Source organism: Chelon labrosus (genome assembly GCF_963514085.1).
Source record: "Chelon labrosus genome assembly, chromosome: 22".
In the NCBI taxonomy this organism is placed as follows: domain Eukaryota; kingdom Metazoa; phylum Chordata; class Actinopteri; order Mugiliformes; family Mugilidae; genus Chelon; species Chelon labrosus.
In genome coordinates, this window is record NC_140355.1 from 11,274,150 (window position 1) to 11,299,860 (window position 25,711).

The window sequence follows — 25,711 nt, forward strand, 5'->3', positions numbered from 1 at the left end:
AATGTCTTTGCTGTGGAAAAAGACGAAGCGATAAGTGAACTGTGAATGTATTTTAAAAAGAATCAAACTCAACAAGTTAAAGACAAATATATTCTTTATATTTATTCAGGCTTAAATGATTAATATTCAAAAAGAGAAGCATAAATGGTAAAAAAAAGACAAAAACTTGTCTTTTTTGTGTTTTTGTTCATTTTTTGTTAAATATTACACAAAATAAATAAATTCAAAGAAAAAAAAAAACATGATAGTGTTAGACTTGTCGCTGTGTCGGTGCTTTCTCGGCTCTCTGCAACCTTTTTCTTTCCTGCTTTTCTTGTCTTCTCTTCCTCTATCAGTCGGGGTTCTAGTAATACTTCCTCTACTCTCCTCTGTTTCCTTACATCTGCTGTCCTTGATCACTTTGGTTCCCCCCCCAATCACACTTTTCACATGTACACAAATCTAGAAATGTGAGTTACTAAATCACATTTGGCACAGAAGTCATTTCTTTCCATGTTTTTACTGTGCCAGTGTTCTTTATAACTTAAAACTGAAAATAATATATACATTGTATACCGATATATCTTATTTCTTTCTTTAAAAATAGAAATGTCTTTTTCCAACAGATATCAAATGTCTATAGGTTTCCTTCCTTTTCCTCCTCAGTGCATCATACAGATCAGATTCAGATCTGTCCAATGTAGCTCCATCGCTGTAACTCCAAAAATGTCCAGTACCCTGCAGTCTGCAGAGCTCTCCCTTGGCTGATATGTCAAGTCATCGTGGTTGTACCACAAGGGGCAGGAAGTGAGTGGCTGTGTTTTTCCTCCGCGTCTTCTTTCCCTTCATTGGCTTCCCGTTGGAGTTCAGTCCAACAAACATGTGCCTCTTCTTGTTGCGCCATTCAGCTGAAGCGTAGGTGTTGTACTTGTTCTCCTCGATGCGTTCAATTAGACGGCAGTCTGGACCAAACTTCTCCTGTGGAGGAGAATATAGAGTGATGTGATGAATGGAAAAATGAACTGAATATACTGTGTACAGCATACAAAAGATTAAAGATCACATTTAATGTTTGTGCTGGGGTTGTTTCTACTCTGATGAGTCCACCTCTACTTTAGGCTGTGACACAGTGAACGTACATGTGGCTGAAGTAAATAGCCCGGTTTGTTGATTAATTCCTAGGCGGAGAATTATTCCATAACAATTCGGATAAAGTCACTTTTCGTGCAAAAAAGCCAAACATCTTCTAATTCTACCTTCCCAGTGATTGTTTGTCTTTGTCTGGTTTTAAACTGAATAAATTTGTTTTCTTCAAATAATTTTCATCCAGGGCTGCAACAACCCATCAATCCTGTGTGAAAAGCTTTGACGCTTGACAATGTTTACGTTCTTCTGCAGTGATAGTGTCTCTCTCTGCCAGGAGTGCTGAAAAAGCCTGATCCTATTTGTCAGAAGTGTGGGAGCCATTTAAACAAAGACCTAATAAAATGCACACTTTGGAGAAATAGAACTGTGTACCACCGCGGCACCGACGCTGTGCAGGAGCATCTAAACAATGAAGATCCACCGGCTTTCCGACCTCAAAACAAAGAGACCACAGCGCCAGTATTTGGACCATTACATAAGACGTTTATTTATCCTACGTATGGGAAATTTCCTTGTCACAGTAGCGCGGAATTTGACAGGAATATATACAAAAAACAATAACGAATTTGAAAAAAATATATACAAGAACGAGCCCAGTTGTGTATTACACCAAGTTTAGTCTGATTGTTGGTTGATGTTCACTGACTCCATGTTGGTTCAGCATCTGTTGCTTTTCAGACGAGAATTGAAGTGAAGACTCCCAAGAGCAGATTGTAATGGCTAGTACTGCAACACTCCTATCCAGTGTATTTGAAAGTTGTAAGCAGTTTTGTTTCTGCACATATAGACACGCCAGCCTTTCCATTAATGTTATGCTCTAAGTTGCTGCATGGGAAATGTTAAATTCTCATGCTCAATTTTTTTGTCCCTTTACAAAGTTAAGTTTGCAACTAATTCCTAAGCTCAGACTTTCATTGTTGCTCTTTTATAGCTTTTTTTTGTTATGCTCATGCCAGCTAAAGTTTAAGTTACTCTTAAGGGTCTTGTCAGAGCAGAGCAATAACAGGCTGATACTTGTGGATCAACAAATGGTCATCCGTTGCTTAAGAGCAATCCCCAGTGTAATCAAGCCCAATTGTAAAAAAAAGCGCACATAAAATGAGAATTGTTTTCAGCGCTGTTTGTGTGTCAGTGGGCTGGGGGGGGGGGGTGGTGAATGGGCAGAGGGGTTAGCATAACATGTGACATTTTAAAGGTTTAAGCTCGCAGCCACCAAAGAGCATCGTGACACTATGTTTGTGGCTTGCTTTACCGCCGTGACCACCCACTGGTAAATGAAGAGAAAATGATCTGAGAAAGGAAAGAAACATTTGTCGGTTTACTGGAAGCTGCCCTTGCGCTTAGGGCGAACGTCACTTAAACAGCCAGTTTAACAGGATGCAGTTGATATTCGTAAAAAGAAAAAATGTACATGCCCCACGCACAAACACACATATGCTTAGTGTGTGTGTGTGCGTGTCGCTCTCTCTCTCTCCCTGTATCTGGCCACAGCTGTTCAAATTGGTTCCAGGAGTAAAACTGAATGTTCCCAAAGCAAAATGAGAATATTTTATGAACACTGTGCAGCTTTTTTAACTTACAGTGCTGCTTGGTGCGACCCAAACATATGTGTGTGTGTATATGTGGGGTCCAGGTATTTGTAATTTTGTGGGGATGTGGATCTGTTCTAAAAGTCAAATTATGAGAGCAGGTCTTTTATATGAGGACAGGTAAGACCACATAGCGTAAATCATTCAACTTTAAGGTGAAGACATGTTTTAGGTTAGGTGCGACCATTAGAGTAAGGGTCATGGATATACAACTGTGCCTGTGGATGTGCTGGCTACCTTTCAAGTAAAATCTAATTGGGTTAATTGGGAGCAATAATAATTCTAGTACTATTTTACTAAATGACTGGTTAGATCATGTCTTCTTTCCTTCGTTGCTGATAAAGTCCCTGGTACAAATGGTAAAAGTTAAAGGCAATCATAACTTCCGTCTTAATCTTAAAGCGTCATGATGAAACAATGATTTCAATTGATTACTAGTGGATAAAGAAGTCACTGTGTAAACCCATCAAGTGTAATTGAGCCTCAGCCCTTCTCCACCGCGCTACCATGGCTTCGGTTGCGCCGAGCAGAAGACGTCATGGGAATTCAGTTTCAGGCCATGCAACAAAATGCCTCTTTTTCTTTCTCGTCCACCGTGTGTCATTTCATCTGCGGTGTGACTCCGGAGAGACATGCTCAAAATTGGGTCTTTCAAAGTAAGGAAAAGAAGGGGAAAAGGGAGGGAGAGAGAGAGAGTGAGATGAAGAAAAGGAGGGAGAGAGTGAGAGAAAACAGATGAAACGAGGGCTGTTCTCCCCAGAGGGAGTGGAGCAGAATGGAGAAACTGAAGGATTGTGTTCCCTGTTTGTGAATGGAGCGGAGAGGAGCGGAGAGGAGCGGTAGGTAGCAGAGAGGAGAGCTCGCATTGATCAGCTATGGTTCCTATTTCTGGAATAGTGCGTCTTGCAGCCCTGTCCATTGTTTTTATAAAGCCTTCAAGAAACTTCAAACCCACAGAGTCGCCACTTTAAATGGAAAAATAATCTTCGTTCACTTGTTTTGACACAATTACCCGTGGAATTTAGGTCAGATACGTTAAATAAAAAGGGACAGACAGGTCACTGAGAAAGACAGAGTGTTACTCACCGCTCCGTATAGATCTCCTTTCTTGCTGATTGCCAGGTAGTGGTTGCTGCTGAGGCCCCTGATGGCCACCACTCCCACATCCACTGATTTGATCTCCAGAATAACTGTGGGGACAGAGAGACAAAATATGTCAAACCTTTGTATGGTTCACTTCCTCAGATAGTGTTACATTTTATTTAGCTGATATTAGATCCTGCAGAGACTATTTATAGAAGAAAAATAAGGCCCCTTGAGAGTTTTTCAGACCTCTTTGATTTGCTTATGACTCTGCAAGCAGAAATTTCTTTTTCCTAGAAGAACCAACAAGTGTAATGAGGAAATGACTCAATTAAATTGCTTTGACACTGACTAACAGACCGTAGTTGGCATTATGCAGAAGTAATATTAGCTTGAAATGTTAAATGTTTGGATTTAAATTTCTCACCAGGCTACTATAATGTTATAGATCATGAAAACTAAGAAAAACTCGAATTATCTTCATTTCTTCCTCACAAGTGAAGCCCAGTCTCGTGTACCTCTTTTTTTTTTTCTTCTTCACTATGTGACAGACCTCAGGCCGGCCTCTTGCCCCCTGCTCATTTGCTGGTTTGCTTGTGGGCTGCATGCCCTGGGACCGAGGTGTAAGCCAGGAAAAAAACATTTCTGCATTCTGTGTTTGTTTTTCTGACCAGGGGAGCACAGGCAGGCACACGGACAGAACGGAGAGAGGCTTTCTGGCTGCCAGGCTGGCAAGAGGTCAAGGCGTCCGTATCGTTTTTCAAGCCTGAACCAATTACTGGTTTAAGCTGTGGTCGCCGGCCCTTTCTTCTCTCATCCTTAAGTCAGTTACACCAAGCCATAAAACTATCAGGGGTTTGAGAGGATTAGCTGAAGGGGCCGGTAGAAAGTGAAGCCCTTTTGCAGGAATAGTTAGAAGGACAGAGTAAGAGACAGAGGTGGTCTATGTCAGAGGTCTATTTCACAAATTTGAATTGCCACTAATAGGAGAAGCAGAACCCCTCAATTTGTCCTCTTATATGAATAATATTTGTCTTTTTACCGCCTTCTGCTTTCCCTGCTCTCATCCCTCCTCTTTCGAGATTTGCAACGTCCTGCAGCCCTGGTGTGTTTCTCTCATAGCCCGAATTAAGAGGATGACATTTTAAGAGCTTTTCTCTGTCTGCATTTACATGTGTATTACTTGAAAACCACAGTATGTGTCACTGTCGTCTCCCAGCATTTCTTAAATGCTATTACTTTGCAAATAGCAGCGGCAGACTGTTTTCCATTTGGAGGCGAAGAAGTGCATAAAAATTGACTTGATGTTCTGCAGTGACAGTCTTCTCTTGTGTGCATGTTTACGTTGCTTCTTTTTTATTGTTTTTGGCCATGTGTCTGTTTGCACTTGTTTGTACTTGGCTGAAGCATTTATCTATCTCCGCAGTACTCTCATTTTGGTCAATAAGGCATCCTAAAACTTCCAAACTTAAACAAGATTTCTCGTCGCTCCTGGTGCATCATGCTGGCATGCTATGTTAAGTCCATTACTCACCCAGACGTGTACCGCAACACAACACTGATCTATCAGGTTCAAAATGTTCCATCTCGCTGCTCCACAGCTGACATTTCTAAGCTGTGAGGCATAAAAAAAAAAATAAAAAAATCTGCGCTAAAGGCCGGTCCACCTGTTCAAACCCTTTTCCCTCCTCCTGTTTGATGTGGTTTGTCAAAAACCAAAAGCACGGGGCTTTTTTATGGCCCCTTTACCAGTTACCAGAAGCAGCCCCTTTGCGAGTTAAAAAGCCTGGCTGCAACAAAAGGCTTGGATTGCAGCAGCACAGTTTATGGCAAGGAAAGGGAGAAAAACAGGACCTGAGCTTGTGTAACAGACACACACGTTCGGTTTTTGCGATGAACACTCCGCAGTAAGCTTCAGCCTCTTCTAGTTCTTACCTTCAAAACTTTATTACATTATTCTACTCTCTAATTCAACACCTCATCTTATTTGTGTCTTGAGGTTGTTTATGTATATTTCTCCTTTCTCATTTTTTCCCCTCCCCATGCCACCTGGATCTGAGCCCGACATCTTTACTATGAATTTATGTTATTAAGTTTTATGATCCAACGCTGAAAGCACAAATAGCACAGGGTTTACTTAATTTAAACGGCATGGACATTTGCCGCTATCAACATTTTTTAAGGAACTACCACCAGGGCAAACACCTGTGTGTAACAGGGCAACACTATGAATTTCGTGACGGCAAGCCAAAACGGTCTTTGCCAGTCAAACCCAAGCCGTAACACTGACGGGAGAAGTTCAAATAAACAAAACCTGGCCTTTAAACAAGAGAGAAACTGTTCATTAACCACTTCGTAAAGACCATTACGATGTTTAATGGGTTTTCTAGCCAAATCTTTTTTAGCTCCACTGTGTCTCGGGTCAAAGCTGTAGTGTTTGATTTTTATGGTAATAGTATCAGCTGATTGTGATTTTTGGTGTTGGTTGAGTTTATGCTTGTCATGTCAAATCCACATTTCCAGTTTTCAGCGTGATCTAGCACACATTTCATGGATATTTCCGTCCATCATCATTAACCAAGTATTTGAATTTGAACAGCAATTTGTGCTAATTCTCCAGTAAACTGTCACGAAACCGCTGCGGAAGAAGAAAGTGAAATGGTGAAATCGAAAGAGCGCCAGTCAAACTTCAAACAAAGCGGTGGAAAACAATTTAGAAAACACAATAACGTACGCGTCAGTCTGTGGCGACGAACGTTTGTTTCCTCGTCCCAGACTGTTGTGTAGATTCTGACTTTAGTAACACAATCATCGCTCAGGAAGATCAGCTCAGTCATATACGTATATTAAAAGCCTCACAAACGCACACACACGGACACACACTTGCGCAGACCTCCCGTCGACCCCTGTCTGGCCCCCTTGGAAACATGGTCAGGGAGACTCCAACTGAACCTAAAGGTTAAGGGAGGTTGTGAAAATGTTTCCACTGTTTATCCAGGGGCTTTTTTTGAAGATTATACTGCGGTTGTTCACTTTGTGACCTCGACACGGTGACCAGCTGTGAGTGGGTCTGCTGCGGGCCCACAGCCTGGAGAGGTCTCGCTCTGTATTGTGAAATATTGTCACTTGTGGACTAGTTTGTGTCATGAACTCCCCGTTGTGAGAGGAATGGAACTGGTTTGGGTTCTTTTATTCTACGTCCAATACTCAGATATTTGGACGAACCCCTGCACTCCCAGTGTTTTTCCTGCAGGCACTAATTCTCTCGCTGTTTTTGGACGTCGTATACAAATTTAACGTCCGTGAAACAAAAACATGCAACAACAACCAAAAAAATGATAATGCAAAAACAACAACTTTTAAGATTTAATAACAGATTTCCACGAGTTTCGGACAAAACACTGAGATCCTTTTTCTCTTTGAGGCAAGCACTAGAGTGACAGACGATGTCTTGTATTCACTGTGACATGAGAGTTTACGTCCGTGTAACCACCGAAGACTCAAAAGGGGAAGGGAAAAAAAGATACAATGGAATAGAGGAATTCAAAGAGAAAAAAAAAAAAAAGGACCACCAAAGTGCTTAAATCAGATATGAATTAAAAATATGAAACTACTCTGATCTATTAGGGCATACAGTACATTTATTTTAGTGGCTACAGGATTGAGGCCACACACGGTTTTTAAAAGGATTAAACAATTTGCATTTCGAGTCAAGTTGAATATTTCCTGCTCTTTATGAAGTCTGAGAAAGAACAAACATCTCTCGACTGGGAACATTGCTTGTCGAGAGCTGGTGAAGATGTTTGGTTGGAGTAGAAACGGCTGTTTTTTATGTATTTTATTGGTTTAGACTGACGTGGTTGACAACAGTATCATCCTGTGCTAAGTGGCCACATCAAAGCTCGCTTGGCAGATGCGTTTGAGAAAACAGAGGACTTGTTCTGGCAAAATTTTTCTACAAATACAATTTTGGTAAACTGATTTTATTTATTTATTTTAGTCAAAATTTATTTTGTGGAGATACAACTTCTAGGTTATAAGTCGAATTAAAGAGATAATGGGGTTTGGCCGCTGTGCGTGTTGTCTTCATCAGTGCGAATGTTCTGTTTTGACCTGGACTCGCTGTATTATTTAGCTTATTGTTGCTCCCATAATGGTTTTATTTCCTCTCTTGACAGGAACACTCGCATAACTGAGCACTGTCGAACGTGTTTGTGATTTCAACACGAAAAGAAAACCAAACCCAGATCATTCTGAGTGAAATCGCTTTCTTTAAAACACCAACAGACAGATAGCACTAACTTTCGTTGGTGCGGCTCATCATTAGTACCCAAGGAATTTGAGATCACGGCAAGTTAAGTTATGTCACAGACATTCAAGAGCAGCTGGGAGGAAACCAGAAGAAATTCGCAGAGATGTTAATGGTGATTTTGATTGAGAGGAGAAATAGATTAAATCTAACCACCTGAGAAACTGTGATTCCTTTAACATTGTTGCCTTTGTAATCCGATAAAGTGCCCAAGCTGTGAGTTTCTGTCAAAACATTTCACAGGAGTTATGTTTTCGGGTAAAGCGCCGCGACGGTTGTCTGCATTTCACACATTTTTCATTTACAGTTCAGCTGCCAGAGCGATGTTGCCCAACTGTTGTGGCTTGACTTGTCACCGATGGACTTTCAGCTTTAGAAATCTTGTTATTTTACACCACAAATATTATGCACGGACATGCACAAACATTATTTAGTTTGTCACATTCTCTCTCAGTTTCGCCGCTTTCACTTTCTTTGTGTCTCCCTGCACATTCGTTAATGTTGAACACGCGCACATAGAGTAATTATCCGGCATTCCTTACTGCTCTGTTCAAACAGCCAGACTGTCCAGATGCCTCTGTGGACTCGACTCGTAGCTCTCTGCTCTACCTTTGATGACTCCATTTCATGCAGTGTGTGTGTGTTTGTGTGCGTAGCAGGGTTAGGGGTGAGCATGGAGGAGAGCAGGAACATGAGGTGTGTGTGTATTTGGTTGGGGGCTTTTCCTAAAGCACGTGGTCTCTGTATGGCAGCAGCCCTGGATGTTATCTGTCACAGATGCTTTTCTTCACCTCCCACTGCTTTACTGGCCATTAATTCAGCCTGTTCACAGGCACCGGCCTAACACCAAAATGACACTTTCAGTATTAAGCTTCGGGTGCATTTTTCAGCATAGTTGCCGGCACAGAGAAAAAAATGTAAAGTATAATTTAGTACACTTTATTTGCTTGATGTTGAAGATGTTAAAAAAAAGAAAATTTTAATTTCCAAAGCTCAATGTGACAAAGAAAAGAACAAAACTCCTCACATTTTAGGAGTTGGAAGCAAACAATTAAATATTTCTGTCCGAGCTTTGATTTAGATATCCATTCAAGGTCATGAGTGGAATGGATATCATTCTTATGTCTCATACCGTAAGTTCATTAATCAACTAAATCAGATGGCTAATCGTTTTATCTCTAAGAAAGTGTGAGAGTTTAATGGACCGCTTAGAGTACTACGACGAGAAGGACAACGCCTGAAAAGCTTCTAGATCGGACTGAATTGTATTTTTCTAATCTGACTTTACGTTTTGGATTGATTTTAGCTTCCCTTGAAATTTTTCCTCTGATCTATTTGTGTCTGTAGTGAAATAAGTACTAGTTTTGGTTAAAGATCTACTGAGATGAGTGTGTTGCTGACGTGCCGAATAGTGCAATTTCCCGTTATGTAAATGATGCTAACAAGTTCCCATCACTGTTTATCCCAAAGTGAACTTTGCAGTAATTTGTTATTTAGACTGTTGGGCTGCTGTTAGGACATCACCGAAATGAGCTGTGCTGAATGGGTAACATGTTTGAATTACTTCGAGCTAACCTCCCGTTCTTTTATATGTTTTTCCATCTATGCTTGCACCCTAAAGGAATCCTCCACATAACATACCCAATGAAAGGGGCCGTCCATCAACGCAGAGATGTCAAACTTAAGAGTCTTTGCGGACAATAACCAACTCTTCGTGTTAGCATTTTTTTCTCTACAGAGAGCTAAAACGCACCAAAGTATCAGAAGATCTTACAGAAAACATGATTTGCAGCTGAAAGACTTTTGTTTAAGGTGGTGCCTGACTGGTTGAGTTTGTGGCGGCACTGCCTCAGTCTGCCTGCAGAAATCTGGCTCTTATTTCAGTCTCGTTGTAGCTGACACATTAATCGACAAGGGAGTGAATTTATGGGGAAAATATCAAGCGCTGATGACAGGAAGTATGTAAACAGTGATGGAAAAATGAGACAGATCCTGTCATTGTCTTCAGTGATGCTTGGCAACAACACTCGGTGGAAAAACAGCTCTTTAAAACTGAAGAAATATCCTTACTGATATCTTGATGGGAGGCTTTTATTAAATGCAGAGGCGTGTGAGTCAGCATTTTTTTTGAAACATCCACACACATGCTCCAAAAATGACCCTGTGTGAGTAGTAATGAGGTTAAAGGTCACCTGCACATCTTGACTTTCACACTGAACTGTGCGTTGGCCAGAAGGAGATCCTTGTAGATTGCAGAGATAGTAGTCGCTATGTTTTTTTTTTTTTTTATTACAGCTACATGATGTGATTTTTAAAATTGCAACACATTTTAAATTGCCTAAATAGTTCAACTTTTGGTCAGTAGAAAAGGTCAATGGAGATCAATGGCAGCTATGGGAGCCAAACGTTTCAGAAACTGATGTTGTTTTACATACAAGAACTATCGTTTTATAACTATAGTTATTCACAATAACATTTAGACCATTCATGAATGACGCTAAACATCTGCACCTCTTGCAATAATACAGGCCAGAGATTTTATTATGTAACAACTGCTTTGTTAGTTGCCAAAATTATCAGTGCTTTGATTTAATATCATTATCCACTTAATAATTTCACAAGGTACAAGACAAAGCCATCTATCGGCTACAGTAACACTGCTGTTATTTAAGACAATAAGTATAATGTAATGTTTCTACAGGGCATCGACAGCTTACAGTTAAAGGAGTCATGATTCAGAACTGACTTTGATCCAGACTCCTGCCTCATTTGAACGACATAACGCAGGGACCAAAATGATTTCATTGATCTTGCTTGTTTATACATGGAGATTGTTTCCTTCAGGATCTGACAGTTTGAGTAAGTGAAGAGTTTTGACAAAGTTATCATCACTCATTACCTTAAATGGTTTTCCATTATTTTAGTTTACAACCAAGCATTAGCTCTCTTAATAATGTTCTGTTTGTTTCTCCCATGAGCAACGTTAAAGTTAGTGAAGTCGGAGGGAAGGTCAATAGTAGGGAGTAAAAGTATAGAAGTGTGCAGGCAGTATATGTTTATTGTGTACATTCAGAGTACAGCTGAATGTAATTGTTGATGGTAAACGCTTGGCTTTAAGAGCGCTCGATTCAGTATTTCCTGAACAAGCTCCTGCAGTGACGTTTGCACGGCCCTTTTATTTATGGCTGCTGGAGAGAGGAGTCCATGAAGATGTCAGAGTAACTTTAAATGAAAAGCAACGCTGACACTAACCTCTACTGCATCCAGCACCTCCTCATAACTCTCTTTTATGGGCCACACTGTTACCTTTTCCCACGAGAAACCTAAACTCGCTCATCAAGCAGCGAAACGGGGAGACTTGCGGCAAAATAGGGACATCCAAAAACAGAAAAGGAAAAAACCTGGGACTGATTTCAAGATAAAGATTAAAAAATGCAGGAGCGCTTGCTGCACCTTTGTTTTGTGTCAGCATTGCTGAGTCACTGGAGGTTTATGAGACAGAGGACAAGGATAAACTGTTGTAGTTTTAAAGAAAGTCAAAATCTGTCTGTATTTACTAAAAGAGAAAGTGAATGAAAGAGACTGAGGTATTTATTGATACGTTTTGCTTTTTTGTGTAACTACAAAAATTCAATTTCACTCAATTTTGAGTGAAATTGTCCCAAAAGTAGTGAAAAAAACTGCCTGTTCAGTAAATAATCTGAACAGGAATTTTCAAGAACTGGTTGTGATTTCCTTCAATTATTGTGCACAGTCTGGCTTATTTGTCTGGACTCCTGAAATTGTCTTGAAAGATGTTGATTTGTACTGGGAGCCTGGAACGTCATTACAGCACCGGGTTTTTTTTTTTTTTGTCTTCTAAACCCACATTTTTGTCGACACACACATCACTCATTGCAAATTAGTCTCGCAAACTTGTGAATGTTCAAGTTGCGACCCCTCAGCTGCACAACACTAACAACAGCAGAATAACAGAAGAGCCAAAAGCGATGCCCTTTGTGTAGCGCTGACCTTTCCACTAACAAAGCTTCCTGACTTGGGTCAATAGTTAGAGGTCAAACCAGAGGGGGGAAGGCCTGTGTAATTAGCCTGGACACGGAAAACCTGCACTAAATCAGAATAATGTTCAGTGTATTAGACTCTCCGTGAATTGTGGTTTGTTAGCGTCATCCATGTCGCTGATCAATGTCTGATTAATGTTAGTAAGTGTGTGTGGTAGCTTTCACAATCCGGGTGGCCACAGTGAGAATCAAAGCTCCGACTGTAGTCGTGTTGGCACCATTCAATGGTAATGGAGCTACAGATGAGCACAAGTCTGCGGTCCAACTGCAAACACATGTCCATTTGTTTCATTGCTATATTGATTTGTTTGTAACCAAGATGTGACAAGATGTGGTCAACATGGCGGGAAGAAAACAAGGACACTTTTGTTGCTTATGGTCAGTTGGCAGGATCAATGCTAATCACATGGCAGCCGCGCAAGATTTCCAAACCGAGACCGGAGCGCCTCGTTTTGAAGGCCTTATGAGGTGAGATGGATAGATGGGCTTTGAGCACACGCTCGCAAATAGACAAACAGACATGCACTGGTGAGCATAAATTAACAATACATGCCTCAGAACTTGAGGGATGTACCAACCTCAAGTTTGACAAGATGATTAGAAATGCTCGGCAGTGGAAGAGAGCCTCGACCCCGGAGCTGGAGCTAAAACTTCTTCATCACCTCTGACATTGTCTAATGACACTCATTTGCAATCTGACCTCCTGAACATTACCAGACTACTAGAGCATGATAAACACTGCAGTTCCCCACCCTAGTTTTTTTATGTAATGCTTTCCTAAAAGACCTACTTTTTGACAAATAAGGTCTTGGGTCAACATATACACCTGAGTTAGCTCAAACTTCAATGCACAGTGTTATTTATTACATGATTTTATGATATAGTATGTTACATGCAAGAGAAACCCTGCAAGCTGTCTTTGAATTATCTCAAAAGAGCCATGTGTTTCTAATGAGCTTGGGCCAGAAACATGCATCAAAGAACTAATTTGTCCAAAAAAGTCTGCGTGTAGCTTTGAAGCGGTTGTTTTGGTTCTATCGACTCTATAACTATCACGCTATATGTATGAACAGTGTTATAATCAGAAATCTAAAAATAAACACAGTGTGCTCAAAAGTTTGATATGCGCACTGGAAATCCACTCATGATGAGGAGCAGTCATGCTAAATAAAAAAAAAACGGGCCTTGTATGTCAAAAACCACATCCATGTTCACAGTTAGAGGACGAGGATTTAATTATGTTCTGTTTGGTTTTGTTTGAAGGGAACAATTTGTTCTTTGCTTATTTCCGAGCAGAGGTTGTGCATTACGGTGAGAGTATACAACGCTCTTACGTGCATGCTATATGCGAACAAGCGTGTGGACGTGCAGTATGGCCTGATGATGTGCAGACACACGCATTATTTAATCATCATTTCATCGCAGCTAAATCACTCGCCCCTCGTCTCTTAATCTGAAACACGTTCAACATCTGCACTTGCTCTCAGGTAGATATAGATTCATGCTTACTTAAGATGCTGCCAACACTCAGCGTGGCCAACGCAGCCACGTCGTCACACTTAGATTTCTTTTCCCCCTCTGGAAAGTTCTCACCTATTTCCCAACATAATCAAGTGGCAAGAGGTGTTGAAAATGATGGATTGTGCCTCTAATGCCACGACCCGATGCCATTATAGTTAGTGACACGTTGCACCCTAATGGTTGAACTTTTTCTGTGCACGCATGTGTGTGTGTGTACATGTGCATATGTGTGTTAGAGGCAAGGGGAGGGAGGAAGAGACGCTAATTGAAATTCCTTCAGCCATGTCTGGCAGAGCCTTGGTGTCTGAGTGACACACACACACACACACACACGCGCACACACACATATTCACACTGGCCCTGGCCCTAATAAAAGTGGGCTTTGCCATATGGAGGCCATGTGCAAGACTGGCCTCTCTGTGCTCTAGCGTGTGTGTGTGTGTGTGTGTGCATGCTCAGCAGGAGAGGCTTGTACTGCACCACAGACAGATGCATGCAAACCTATGACATGTGTATGAAGGTGTGTGAGTGTTGAAGACCTATTTACAAAGATCACATTCCCAGACACACAATCTTGTCAGGCTGTGACAGAATCAGAAAGATGCAGTAGACGTTGTGCAGCGAGAGCCTGTTTTATAAGTGATTAGCTCGCGCTTCAGACGTCGCCTATCTAATTCTGCGAACAAGCAGGGAAACTCTGGGCAGGTAAATGTGGAAGTAATGTTCTGCTCTCTCTCAACAACTACTGTCAATGCGGCCTCAGGCAGCGCAGTTATTCTGTGCTGCTCACAAGCCAGAGGACTGTGGCAGTCTTGGAGAACTTCCAGATGTGTTTAACTGGGAGATAAAGATGTGGACTACAGAATGATAACAGCTGATTTTCTGTTCTGGATCAGTCATAACTGATTCTGACGAGCCTTTAAATTCTTAAAAGCATTTATATCTACATGTTTGTTGAGATTTGCAAACTGTATCGTCACTGAAGTACAGTTCGACTTGCCATAATCATCTTAAGTGATATTTTATTGCACTACAACTTGCATTGAATTTTCCCGTGATTAAGTCAATCAAACACTTTCCTTTATCACAAACCACAGCTGTGGTACTTAAAAGTGCTTTAAAAGTACCAGCAGAGCTTCTTGGTGCCGAGCAGTGAACAAATAAGAACTAAGACTCACTCAAAAAAGTGAGTGTAACTGTGTGAACGTGAGGCTGAGTGGCGCTGACAAACGAGCATGTGTGCTCAGTGACCCTTCTTAGGATAAATAAAGGTTAAAATCATACTTCTCAGCCCGCATAATGCACCAGCAAAAGGAGCAGGAATTGCATGGTTATTACTTTACATTTGAGTCAGTATAACCTCATACTTAGCATATGCCCACTGCTATTAGAGCAGCAACACAATGGCAGTAAGGAAGGAGCGTACTTGTGTCTGTCCGCAGGGTTTTTGGTAATAGCTGTGTTTTAGATATTTCCTCAAAGAGGAAGAACTTTCTCTGGGCAATTTCTAATTGATTCCAGTGCATCATTTCTCTTTTTTAACTGCCTGCCTTACTTGTTTTGTTTTTTTTCTCCTCTTCTGCTCTTCTTGTGTCATGCTCGCCTTTCCGAACTCTTTGTAGTCAGGCAAGTGTGCCTGCCTCTACACATGGTGAAAAGACTGGGAACGCGCAGCTCTTTTTATTTGCTCTCTTGCCCAGTCACCTGTCTTAATTTGCACGGTTGCCCAGAAAAGAAACATCAGTCTTCGTAGGTAAACACACAAGATGGAGTGAGAGATAACGCGTGCGTCTTTTACGATTGCATCTTCACTGAGAGATAGTGGGGCCTTTTGCTGCTCTTGGATCACATTTTACTGCTAAATGTCTCAGCCAAAAGAAAGTAAATTGTGTTACAGCTGATTCTTTTGATACTGTCAAGGCCACATAAGTAATACAGGAACTTCAATATCTAGGGAAAGTATTAAAAAAACGATTTGTAATTCTCCCAAGTTTCTATTTCTGAGGTTAAATCTAACATATTAAAAGATAAAAGGGGGTCAGACTTACTGTATGGATCGTCTTCGCTTTTGGTGCCATTAACCTTCCCTTCCCCATCGATGCGAAGGAAGAATTTCTGGTAGGAGAACAGTTTCCTCCTGCGCACATCTCCTTGTAGATGTTTGTAGCTGCTCCGCACGTGACGGCCGACGACCGTCGCGGACGACGATGACACATTGGTCGCCCGTGGCAACCTCGCGGAGGATGCGTGAAGCGGCGTGGGTGATGAGGAAGGTGACGGATGTGAGATGGAGAAGTGAGGAGAAGTCTCCCCCGGTGCATTCTGCTTCTTTTCCGAGTCTATGGATGAAGCGGACAGTGGTGAGGACGAGGAGGGTCCGAGCAGGAGAAGCAGGAGTAGCAACGTGAAGGAAAGGAGGAATGAAGGAGCTCTGCGGCGGGGGCAGGAGGAGAACCAGGCGACCGGTGCACCTTGTGTCACTGTCCATCTACACATGGTAGTGGAGCTGGGAGAGCTATGGAGGTGCTCAGGGGCTGGGGCATGCTGAGCTGGGTGCAGGGAGAGGGAGCAAGAGTGGGAGAAACCCCCCCTGACCGACCTCCTTTGTCTGGGAACCCACAACCTCGCCCGGACTGTAGGCGTTAAAACCTGGGGAGAAGACAGTATGGCTGCAGACGGGCCGATTTTTGGTAGCAGATTTAGAGTTATCGGCAATATTAATGGCAGTGGTGATGGTGGAGCCCGCCGTCCTGTGGCTGACTCCGCTGTAGTTCCTGGTGCTGTTTATTCCTCAGAAGTGCCACAGGAATGCATCAACATCCATAACTCAGATCACCTCACAACGAGACCTACGGGGGGGCTCTCCTCGAGGACCTCTCACCTCCCTCTTCTCCTCCCGAGACTGCCGCTCTTTGCTCCCGGTTGCTCACACAAACACACGCTTAAAATCCTAAAGTTTTAAACGTACACCCTCGTTCTCACATCCAAGCGCACATTATCAGTTCATTCATATAAGCTACTAAAACCCACTCCACACACACGCACGTGTCCCAGACAATTTATCTCCTTCAGTCCAGGGATGAGGATAACAGGAATGCAGTAAGAGGTGGTTAAATAAAAGATGTCAAAGTGCTTAGTACGAAGTGAATAAATAAAAAAAACAGGAAGCCAAAAATGGATTAACGCTGCTTCTGATTAAATGTCCAGAGAAATCCACGCAAGGCAGAACACACAAAAAAAAAAAATAGTCACAGAATCCCGACTTTCTTCTTCTCTTCAGTCTTTGTTGCTCTTGTTTTGTCTGAGCTGGTTTGAAGTTACTTGAGTGTGTAACTGAGCCCGCGAGCTCCCGTCTTTTTCCCCTTCTCTCGTTGTGCGTCTGTCAGTGAGCTGAGCTCCCTGTCTGTCCTCTGTCCTTGCCTCTCAGAGTCTGAATGCTGGAGCGGTGCGTTGCCTCTCCTCTTTCCTCCCGTGTGTGGCTCTCTCTCCTTTGGCCCCCTCCCTCTTTCCTTTGCCTCTCCCTCTCTCCTATCTCTATCAGCAGTGCTCTCCCTGGTTATCTGGAGTTTCTCTGAGGTGACTGAATCTTGTCTTTCCTTTCACCTTATTTATCTCCTGCAGTTCCCCCAGATGTCATCTCTTAGCGTAATTGGATGTCTATTAAAACCACTTGGCTTTGAAGAACTGCGTGCGTTTGTGTGAGTGTGCGTGTGTGTCTGCACATGTAAATGTGTGTGTGTGTGTGCGCGAGCGTGCGGGAGAGTGGGGTGTGGGATGCAGTGGTCTGTCCCACCCCGTTTTCTCTTTCCCTCCCTCTCCCCCACTTCTGTCTCCTCCCATTTCCAGACCAAACCCCAGCAGTTGAGCAGAGCAGGTCAGAAAGATGGAAAGAAAAGTCTCCCTTCATCTCTTCCTCTCTCCATTTGCAGCATTGTCGTGTCCGTCATCCTTGGGTTTTTGTCCTATCAGGGCTGGGTATTGGTTGCAAAAATATTTCAATACGAGGCCTGATGAGTTCTGTACTTATGGAACTAAATTAATACCTTTTCATACATTTCTTTAATATTAAATTTGAAACAAAGCATCAACAATGTAATGACCGAATATGACTGTCTTGTCTTTCCTGACAAATCGAACTTTGGCCAGTTTATGAGTTATAGCCAAATGACGAAGCCAAATATGTGAAAAACAAATTAGATCTTCCACTCTGGCTCTTCTCATGTAGTGTTTAGACAACATAAAAAAAATTATTGTCCCTTCCATGACACACAATTGCCTGGAAATGTTAAACTGTTTCTTTTTCTTATTTGAAAATCCACCAAGACGTTTTGAGCCGAATCCCCTTTTCCCCCCCGAGCTGTTTTGACAAGTAGTATCCAGGGATTGCTTTACCTTGATCATTTAGAGTTTGGTCTTCAGATAAACATCTCTGTGTGTTTTGGATGAAGGTGGTACCTTACGTGCGTTGCTGTGTTTCACCTTTCAAGAATCTAGGTCCACTGTCTGGTTTCGGTATTGTTTAATTTCCTTTTCACATTGTCAGACAACAGCCATATCTCCTCTCTCGTCTTCCATGGTAAACTGCAGACAGGTTTGAGTTATTATGTTGCTTCTACCCATTTGGTTTGTGCATTAGTACATTTCCAAACCATTCTGTTTGCGGATAGGAATAACCATCTAAAAAAAAACAAAACTAAAAAAAACTGTGCACTTAGTCAGCTAGTATTTGCCTCTGCGGGGGTAACTCTGACTGAGAATAGACAGATGTTGGTTCCTGCCAACAATCTGTCATTCATGTCAGCTTTATTTCTAGTTCCCGCTGAGGGCCCGACTTTGCAGATGTTAAAGATTGATTTGACGGTTTGTTTTGGTGAAAACCAACCACTGTACAAAACGCTGTAGTAGAATGATGATCAATCATTGTTCTTATTCTTATGTAAGAGATACAAAATACTGCGTGTGCTCAACAAAGTGGTTTTGCCTTTTCTCTAGGCTAAATATGTCATTGTCTGAAAAATAGAAATGCAACTAATTATAAGCTGTCATAAGACAATCTGATTTTGTCTGGAAGAATTGACAGTTTGGTGGGAAAAAAAAAATGTTTTTAAAGTTTTAAAGCTCAAAAAGACGTCTTCAGGGTGCTTGTTTGTCAGCAAACCAAACGGCAGTTCAAAATCTACAGATATGCAATTGAATTAGTTTGGAAAGATAACTTAAAACTATTAGTCACTTATTAGAGTAGCTTATATGCACTCTACACACAGTATGTTCACATCATTAACCTTTAACATGTCATGTTGGCAACATTCAGCACCGCGGACAGCACTTTACAACGTGGTCCTCCAACATGCTAATGCTGTAATTGAGAATCTTTGTCTTACAGTAAAATGTAGGATGTGTTTTACTTGGTGTCTTGCCCAGTTTTTGTGTCTGTTGAGGATAGTAACTGGAGTACAGACAAAAAAAAAAGCTGGAAGTAGATGAACAAAGCCCAGCAGTGTGCCAAGTAATAAAAATAATGAAAAGATTAATTTATATACAATCATACAATTATAAAGTGTTAAACCAAGCAGTTTAAATGCATCACATTGCGCTTTAAAATCCAAAAAGGAACAAAAATAAAGGAAAGATAATGAAAAAACTCTGTCTAAATTCTTGTTTGTACTGTTATTAAGGTCAGTATGTGGCAGTGGCATCCTAGGTCAGCCTTGAGGATAATGTTGATTATAGAAGCTCATTCTGAACACATTCATAAACACTGAACTAAACCTGCTGCTGTAACTGAATGAACTGGCCATTGTGAAGCAAACGGAGGGGGAAATTCTCTGGGAAAAAAAAAAATGAAAAAATCAACGAGTGAGAAAACGAGACAGGAAAATTGTCAAACTATAGAGCAATGAGGAGAAAAAACATCTGGTCAGTGGCTCTGTGGCTTGAATTTGGGGTGTAGATTGACAACACACACACAACAGAGGATGTCACTGACCCTTCTTTCATTGCATTGAGGTTTTCAGACTGTGTAATCATCGCTCCGTGGTCATGGTAAGCACAAATTACTATTGAACTTATAATCAGTCACTGATCAATTTCTGACTGATCTCTTCATTGCGTTGCCCTGCAGACTTGTTGTTCTGTGTAGGTCCTTAACAAGACTCAGATGTTGGAAGTCAGTTGTCCATGAGGGGAAAAAATGTTTCGTCACACCAGAAAACAATTTGTTGGATTCAGTGAAGCGCCACACATTGGGCTTTTTTTTTTTTTTGATCTTCTGAGGAAAGCTGTGGGGGCTTCCCTCTCTGGAATAGATCATTCAAGTGTTGTTTACCTAAGCAACACTTGTTTTCAAAAATGTGTTTTTTTGACTAAGTACAGTTCATTTTAGATTTGTAGATAATGTGACACCAAATTTTTTTTTTTAAAAACTACAAAAATGAATTTACGTTATCAGAAGTTGTTTCCTATTTTTAGGTCAAAATATTAAAGTGCATCCTGAAGATGAATAGTTTCATTTAGATGTGGGCATATTTCTCTAAATCTTTTTATTTATTTTTTTTACCCCTTCCCCTTAGGATAGAAATGAGTCAGTCTCATTGTCTCGTGGTTGTGGCTTAAACCAGCGTTGCAATCTGAGGCCACACTTCAAAGTCCTGCTGAGTGGTCGTGGTGATCCAGGGTCAGCACCCAAATCAAAAGCCCGTGATCTTCTTCATTCCTTAAGACCTCCGCAAGATTTTAGATCAGTAAGTGACGGCGGCATTGCGGGCTCGAGCCCAGATGAGTTGACACTGGTCCCCCTCTGGCTCTGCTGGTCATGCCTTGGATAAGTCTTGATTGCTCATGCCTAGGAGGAGAAAGCCATTAGGGACCAGCAGTTTGGCTCAGTGCTTCTAATTGTTTCATTGCGGTTGAGCTGGTGGCTTTGAACACATTATGGTCTTCAAACCAGCTCGGCAAAAATGGCCCTGGCAGTTAACTTTAATTACAGACACATTAAAGCACTTACAGGCAAAAAAAAGGAGGCCTTACGATAAGCTAACATACAGATAAACTACAGTTACGGCCAAGCTGCTGAATCTCGTGAATGCAAACCATCAGTGACAACCTTAATAATCCCGAGCACTTTGATTGCAAAGAATGTCACCATTTTAAGCGAATCCGCGTTCAGTCCTTTTAAAGCTCTGTCTTTTCCCCCCTGGAGTGCATTATTTTTTTGTCATCCATCTGGAATGCACTACATACTCTTAAAATGGAAATGAACACGGATCAGCGTGTCAACAGAAGCAATAAGAGAAACATGAATAAACACCTCTTCAGAAGGTTGCCAGACTCCTGAGCAAAAAGACACGACCTCCAGATCGCATAAACAAAGATGTTCTGAGATGGTGACATGGAACAATAAGACCAGAGCTTTGCTTTAAGGGTGTTTTATGGTTGAGACACCGCAGTATTTCCGATGGTCTCCTCATGCTAATTTTGGAGAAAAAAAAATGAAAAAGTTTTGAATCATGAGCAAGACTTTCCCGAAGCTACAAATAACACACAAGGCAGCACTGTCTTCAGCTAATAATTTATTTTCGTTAATGTCAGATTGTCACACATGGTTGGCCAATCTGGTTTCTGTCTTTTACTGTCGTTTACTGGAATCTTTTACTGTTTAGAAATTAAATTATTCGAATGAGTCACTCTTGAGTAGTTTCTTGTTGGGGGGGGACCATTTTTGTTGCGATGGAGGGCCGAAACAATTTCTTCAGGTGACTCTTAAACTAGGTGGGTGACTAAGCAGTTACTAAGCAGTTACAAACAACTAAAGGAGCGGTTTAGTACAAAACATGAATGCCACGCTCAAAAGCTATGACTCAGTATGAAGTCATAACAGTGCTAATTATACATATGAAGGAAAGTGTGGCCATATTTTGCTTTTTAGACACCGAACATCACATCTGCGAAACAGACAAACCCTCTGACATCTGCCTCACAGATACATCCATACACCAGCAGCATCGGTGCCATAATGAGCCATACAGTCAAACAAACACCGCTCAGAAATATTAACTTCACAGAGCCCATAGGAAGTGTGTGCAGCCGGTGTTGATTTTATTAATGACTGTGGAGCTCCTCAATCGGAAGTATTTGTTGCTTCTTTTGTGTGTTGGCTCGGTGAGGTCAGTATAAACTAACATCATCATTAACGTTTAATGTGGTTCAGGATAAAGAATTATTGTCAGTGGAAACAAGGCAGTCAGAGACTTTAAATAGATGAAACTGCTCCTGTTTTTTTTTTTTATAGCAAGAAGCCGTTTAAGCAAAGAGTGCACTGTTCATCGGCCCAAGTTGATCCCATCTTACGTCATAAAATCTCATGAGATACGTCTGCACCTAGTTTCATACTTAATTTGTCTCCTATCTGCTTAGATTACAAACTATGATTCCCTGTATCAGCTGGTGCCGGGTCTAGGATTAAGTTTACATTTTGAAATGTAAACCCAAAGTTTGAAACGTTGCCCAGTGCACCGCTGACAGCTTCTTCTAATTCGTCTTCATCTACGAGGTGAAACAACTTCCATATTTTAATAATGCTAACTACATGGAAGTCATTACTGTGCGGCCCAAGCAGGAGACGAAAAAGCAGGAATGTTAAACTCAACCGTCACTGGAATTCTGATGCTCATGATGCATAAGCTTTGCTGAGGATGCTATTGTTTGTCACTTGGCTGGCCTTTAAGCCACCTAAGTCGCTGAAATGAACTCGGTGATCCGAGGCTTCGTTTATACAGGCGCTGTTACATGCGCTCGAAACGTGAATGGAAATATGTAAGCCCCCATTTCCCCGCGGAAAAGTTGAGACTGAGCTGACATTTTGGAGGCTGAGGAAAATGGCGGCACAGAACATGACGGTGCACACCATCAGAGAACTCCCAGCAACTAAATGTAACGTCTTCTCACTTCACCTGTGTCTGGACCAAAAAGTTGCATGTCTTTATAGTTGAATATAATAACTTACTGTGTTATAAATCCCTAGATGTGTGCTAATTATAATATTTTTGTATAAAATGCTGTGTTGGCTAGATCCGTGCACCTGTCCATCTGTAAACCTGTTTGACCAAAGCCCAGTGGAGGTGCATGGTCTTCACTGAAATATTGATGCGGGGACTGGGAGTGTTGGTTCCGGGTGAATAATGCAACAGGTGGATTAGTTCTCGTTTCAGAGAAAGCGAGTGGATGGATAAATTAATCATTATAGCTGCGGCCATCCAGCTTTCAGAAAGAATTAGAGGCGAAAAATGGAAAAGGTGATCAGTTGAACATTACAGGAATAACATAAATAAATGACTATAAATAAATTGTTTGTAGTTTCCTAATTTGGGGGGATAAAATTAATATGAATCATTCCTTCCAGGTTTTATTGACAACATATGAGGGACTCCAGTAAGCACCTTTTTCACAAGAGTAATGAAGAGTGATATTCAACATGAACTGGCACATCTGTCACAGCCCAGACAAGTATGTAGTTAAAGGAAAGGTATACAAGACGAGTGAGGAGGGGGAGGATTTTGGGACTGAGAAGGGGGGTGAAGACGAGCCTGAGGAAGAGAGATGTAATTGTCTGTGATGATTGATGATTCTCATGGCTTTCTTGTTTATTCCACAAGCCAAGAAGTTGAAAGCAGAGTCAGGCCTGTGACCAATCAGTGGTTATCGTTAAAAGGCGAGATGAGTGCCAGAACCAATCAAATGCTAGTTGAGTAGAAGGTGGGACAAGACAGATGAGGTGTTTTGAGTCTGTAGTTTTCTTACATATGTATTCACAGCTTTGTTAATGTAATTTTTTGTCAGATGCAGTAGTGTATAGTGCCGTACTTATAAACTTATGTGTTTAACCCCATTAGTAACACACTCAATAGAAGGTAATGGTGGCCCACCACTTTATGTTGGTTGAGACTGAAAATCTCAGCTATTTTTTATATTTTGATTTCAATTTAAATTAAGTTTATTGCTTAATTTGCTCATTTTGGCACCAACACTGATAAACATTATACCAGTTACATATCAGCATTTATTTGGGATTTTTCCACTGTTAATCGTGCTGAAATGTGCTGTGAGCAGCCACCATCAGTTGAACCATCAGTTTATACTTGAAGTATTTTTCCACTGCACCACACAGAAAGTACTTTCCTTCCTTCTACTAATGAAGCGTTGCTAAGTCCTATAAATCCTTTAAAATAAAAGATCTTCCTGATACAGTTAGATGGGAGTCAAATCCAAACCCCAGAGATTCAGATAAGAGCTACAAAGGTACTGGAAGCTAAACCTGGATTTCTCCGCTGCAGTTTAGGCACTGAGGACAGGGGAGAAGAGCGTCATCGGCTGGTTAGCGTTGGCGGTGTGGCTGTCCCATGCTGTGTCTTAATGAGCTTTGTGAGCTTGTCAGCATCCTGTGATCAGCATTGGACTCTAAGCATCAAAACTGTGTACATACGTCCTACCGTTTGGTACTGAACTCTTATTTTTGTCTGTTTTGACACATAAATACATCCTGTTCTGTGAAAGTAGAGATTGTTTCTCCAGGTATAATCTCGGCCACCGTGCTCCAAGTAGCCAGAATTCCTCTGTACGGGACACATCTGAGTGACTGCCATGATGTGCAGTGTTGCGTCAGGCAGGAGGTAAAATGGAGGCCAGGTGTGTGTGTGTGTGTTTGTGTGTTCAAGTGTTATTTGCCCAAAATGCTCCCAGACCTTTCAAACACGGGAGGAATCTCCCGCTTTAGACAACACTGTGTTTTATTTTTACCTTGATGCTTTCAAAAAAAATGCACGCATCTCCTACCCTCTACACTGACTGACGCATAAACACACCTTTGTGTAAAGGTCAGATGAGGGTGAGACGTCAGAGGAAAGAGTGAGACATGGGAAGTTCATCAGCTCCTTCCTAGTGTTACAGAGGATTTTGTAACCTCCCACACCAGGGTGTAACACACACACACCCCTCCGCCACTCTCGTCCATTACTTTGGCCATAGTTGGAACCAGACACCTGTCTTGTTCCATGTGCCAAGGTAGGATTTCAGGTGTCAGGTTTAAATGAGCCACCAACCACCCTCCTCTCTCCCTTTTTTTTAACCTCTCTGCACACACTCAGTCAGCAGGTGGCCAGTGTACCCGTGGCCAGTGTACCTGTAGCTTTATCCTCTACATATAAGAAAGTATGGCGGGTGGAGACGACCCACCTCGCCTGTATAACACGTTAGCGAGTATGGAGAGATGTGACAGCAGTTGAAAGGCAGTTCTGTCTGGTCTCTGATGAGAGAACAAACTGGGGCAGACAAAACCCTGTGATGTGGTGAAGCCATCCAGCCATCCCCAGGTACACAGGTAGACAATAGAGAGCCAATTCAAAGCCCTGCGAAATGCATTCTGTCTAGACACGCGAACAAACCAAAGCAAAAAGAGTCCATACAGAGAAGATGAAGACATTCCTTAGTAGGTTAAGACAAGAACAAAAAAAAAAAATAAAAAAAATGTTAAGCTGAAGATGTTTTGAAAGTACTTTGAAGAACTTGAAATGCACTTGAATTAACATGTTAAGTACTTGTCTGTGTAGTGAGCACTCTACTTTCAAGATCAATCAAGCAAGATTGTTTTACAGTTCTCTTTTGTGTATAGAGTGTGTTTTTAAAGACGTACTCTCTGTTTTCCCAGGCGCAGAGACAACTCCAAGCCCGGAGCGGTTTTCCTTCTGTTCATTCATGTAAAATTTGCTAAAAGCGTACAACATAGCATACGGTTATTACGTACTTGTGTGGCAATTAATATCTGCTAGCTAGTAGTATGAATATTATAATCCTTTTAAAAATAATACTTACCGTATTTTCCAGACTATAAGGCGCACCTGAATATAAGCCGCAGCAGCAAAATTTTGGGGAAACTACAGATTGTTCCATATATAAGCCGCACCCGACTATAAGCCGCACCCAACTATAAACCGCTGGTGTTTTAATGTTTAATTACCGTAAGAGTTTCTTCT

The 25,711-nt window shown here is 41.5% G+C and overlaps 1 protein-coding gene across 1 annotated transcript; it reads right to left on the reverse strand.

Annotated features, from left to right (window-relative positions):
- Positions 1-335: 335 nt before the first annotated feature.
- On the reverse strand, positions 336-17,098 carry fgf10a (fibroblast growth factor 10a). The gene is made up of 3 exons (XM_084572140.1): positions 15,737-17,098; positions 3,801-3,904; positions 336-957 (listed from the first exon to the last, which is right to left on the reverse strand). Exons 1-3 carry the CDS (start codon positions 16,182-16,184, stop codon positions 757-759), a joined length of 753 nt encoding a protein of 250 aa, XP_084428266.1. The 5' UTR covers positions 16,185-17,098; the 3' UTR covers positions 336-756.
- Between the last annotated feature and the right edge of the window lie 8,613 nt (positions 17,099-25,711).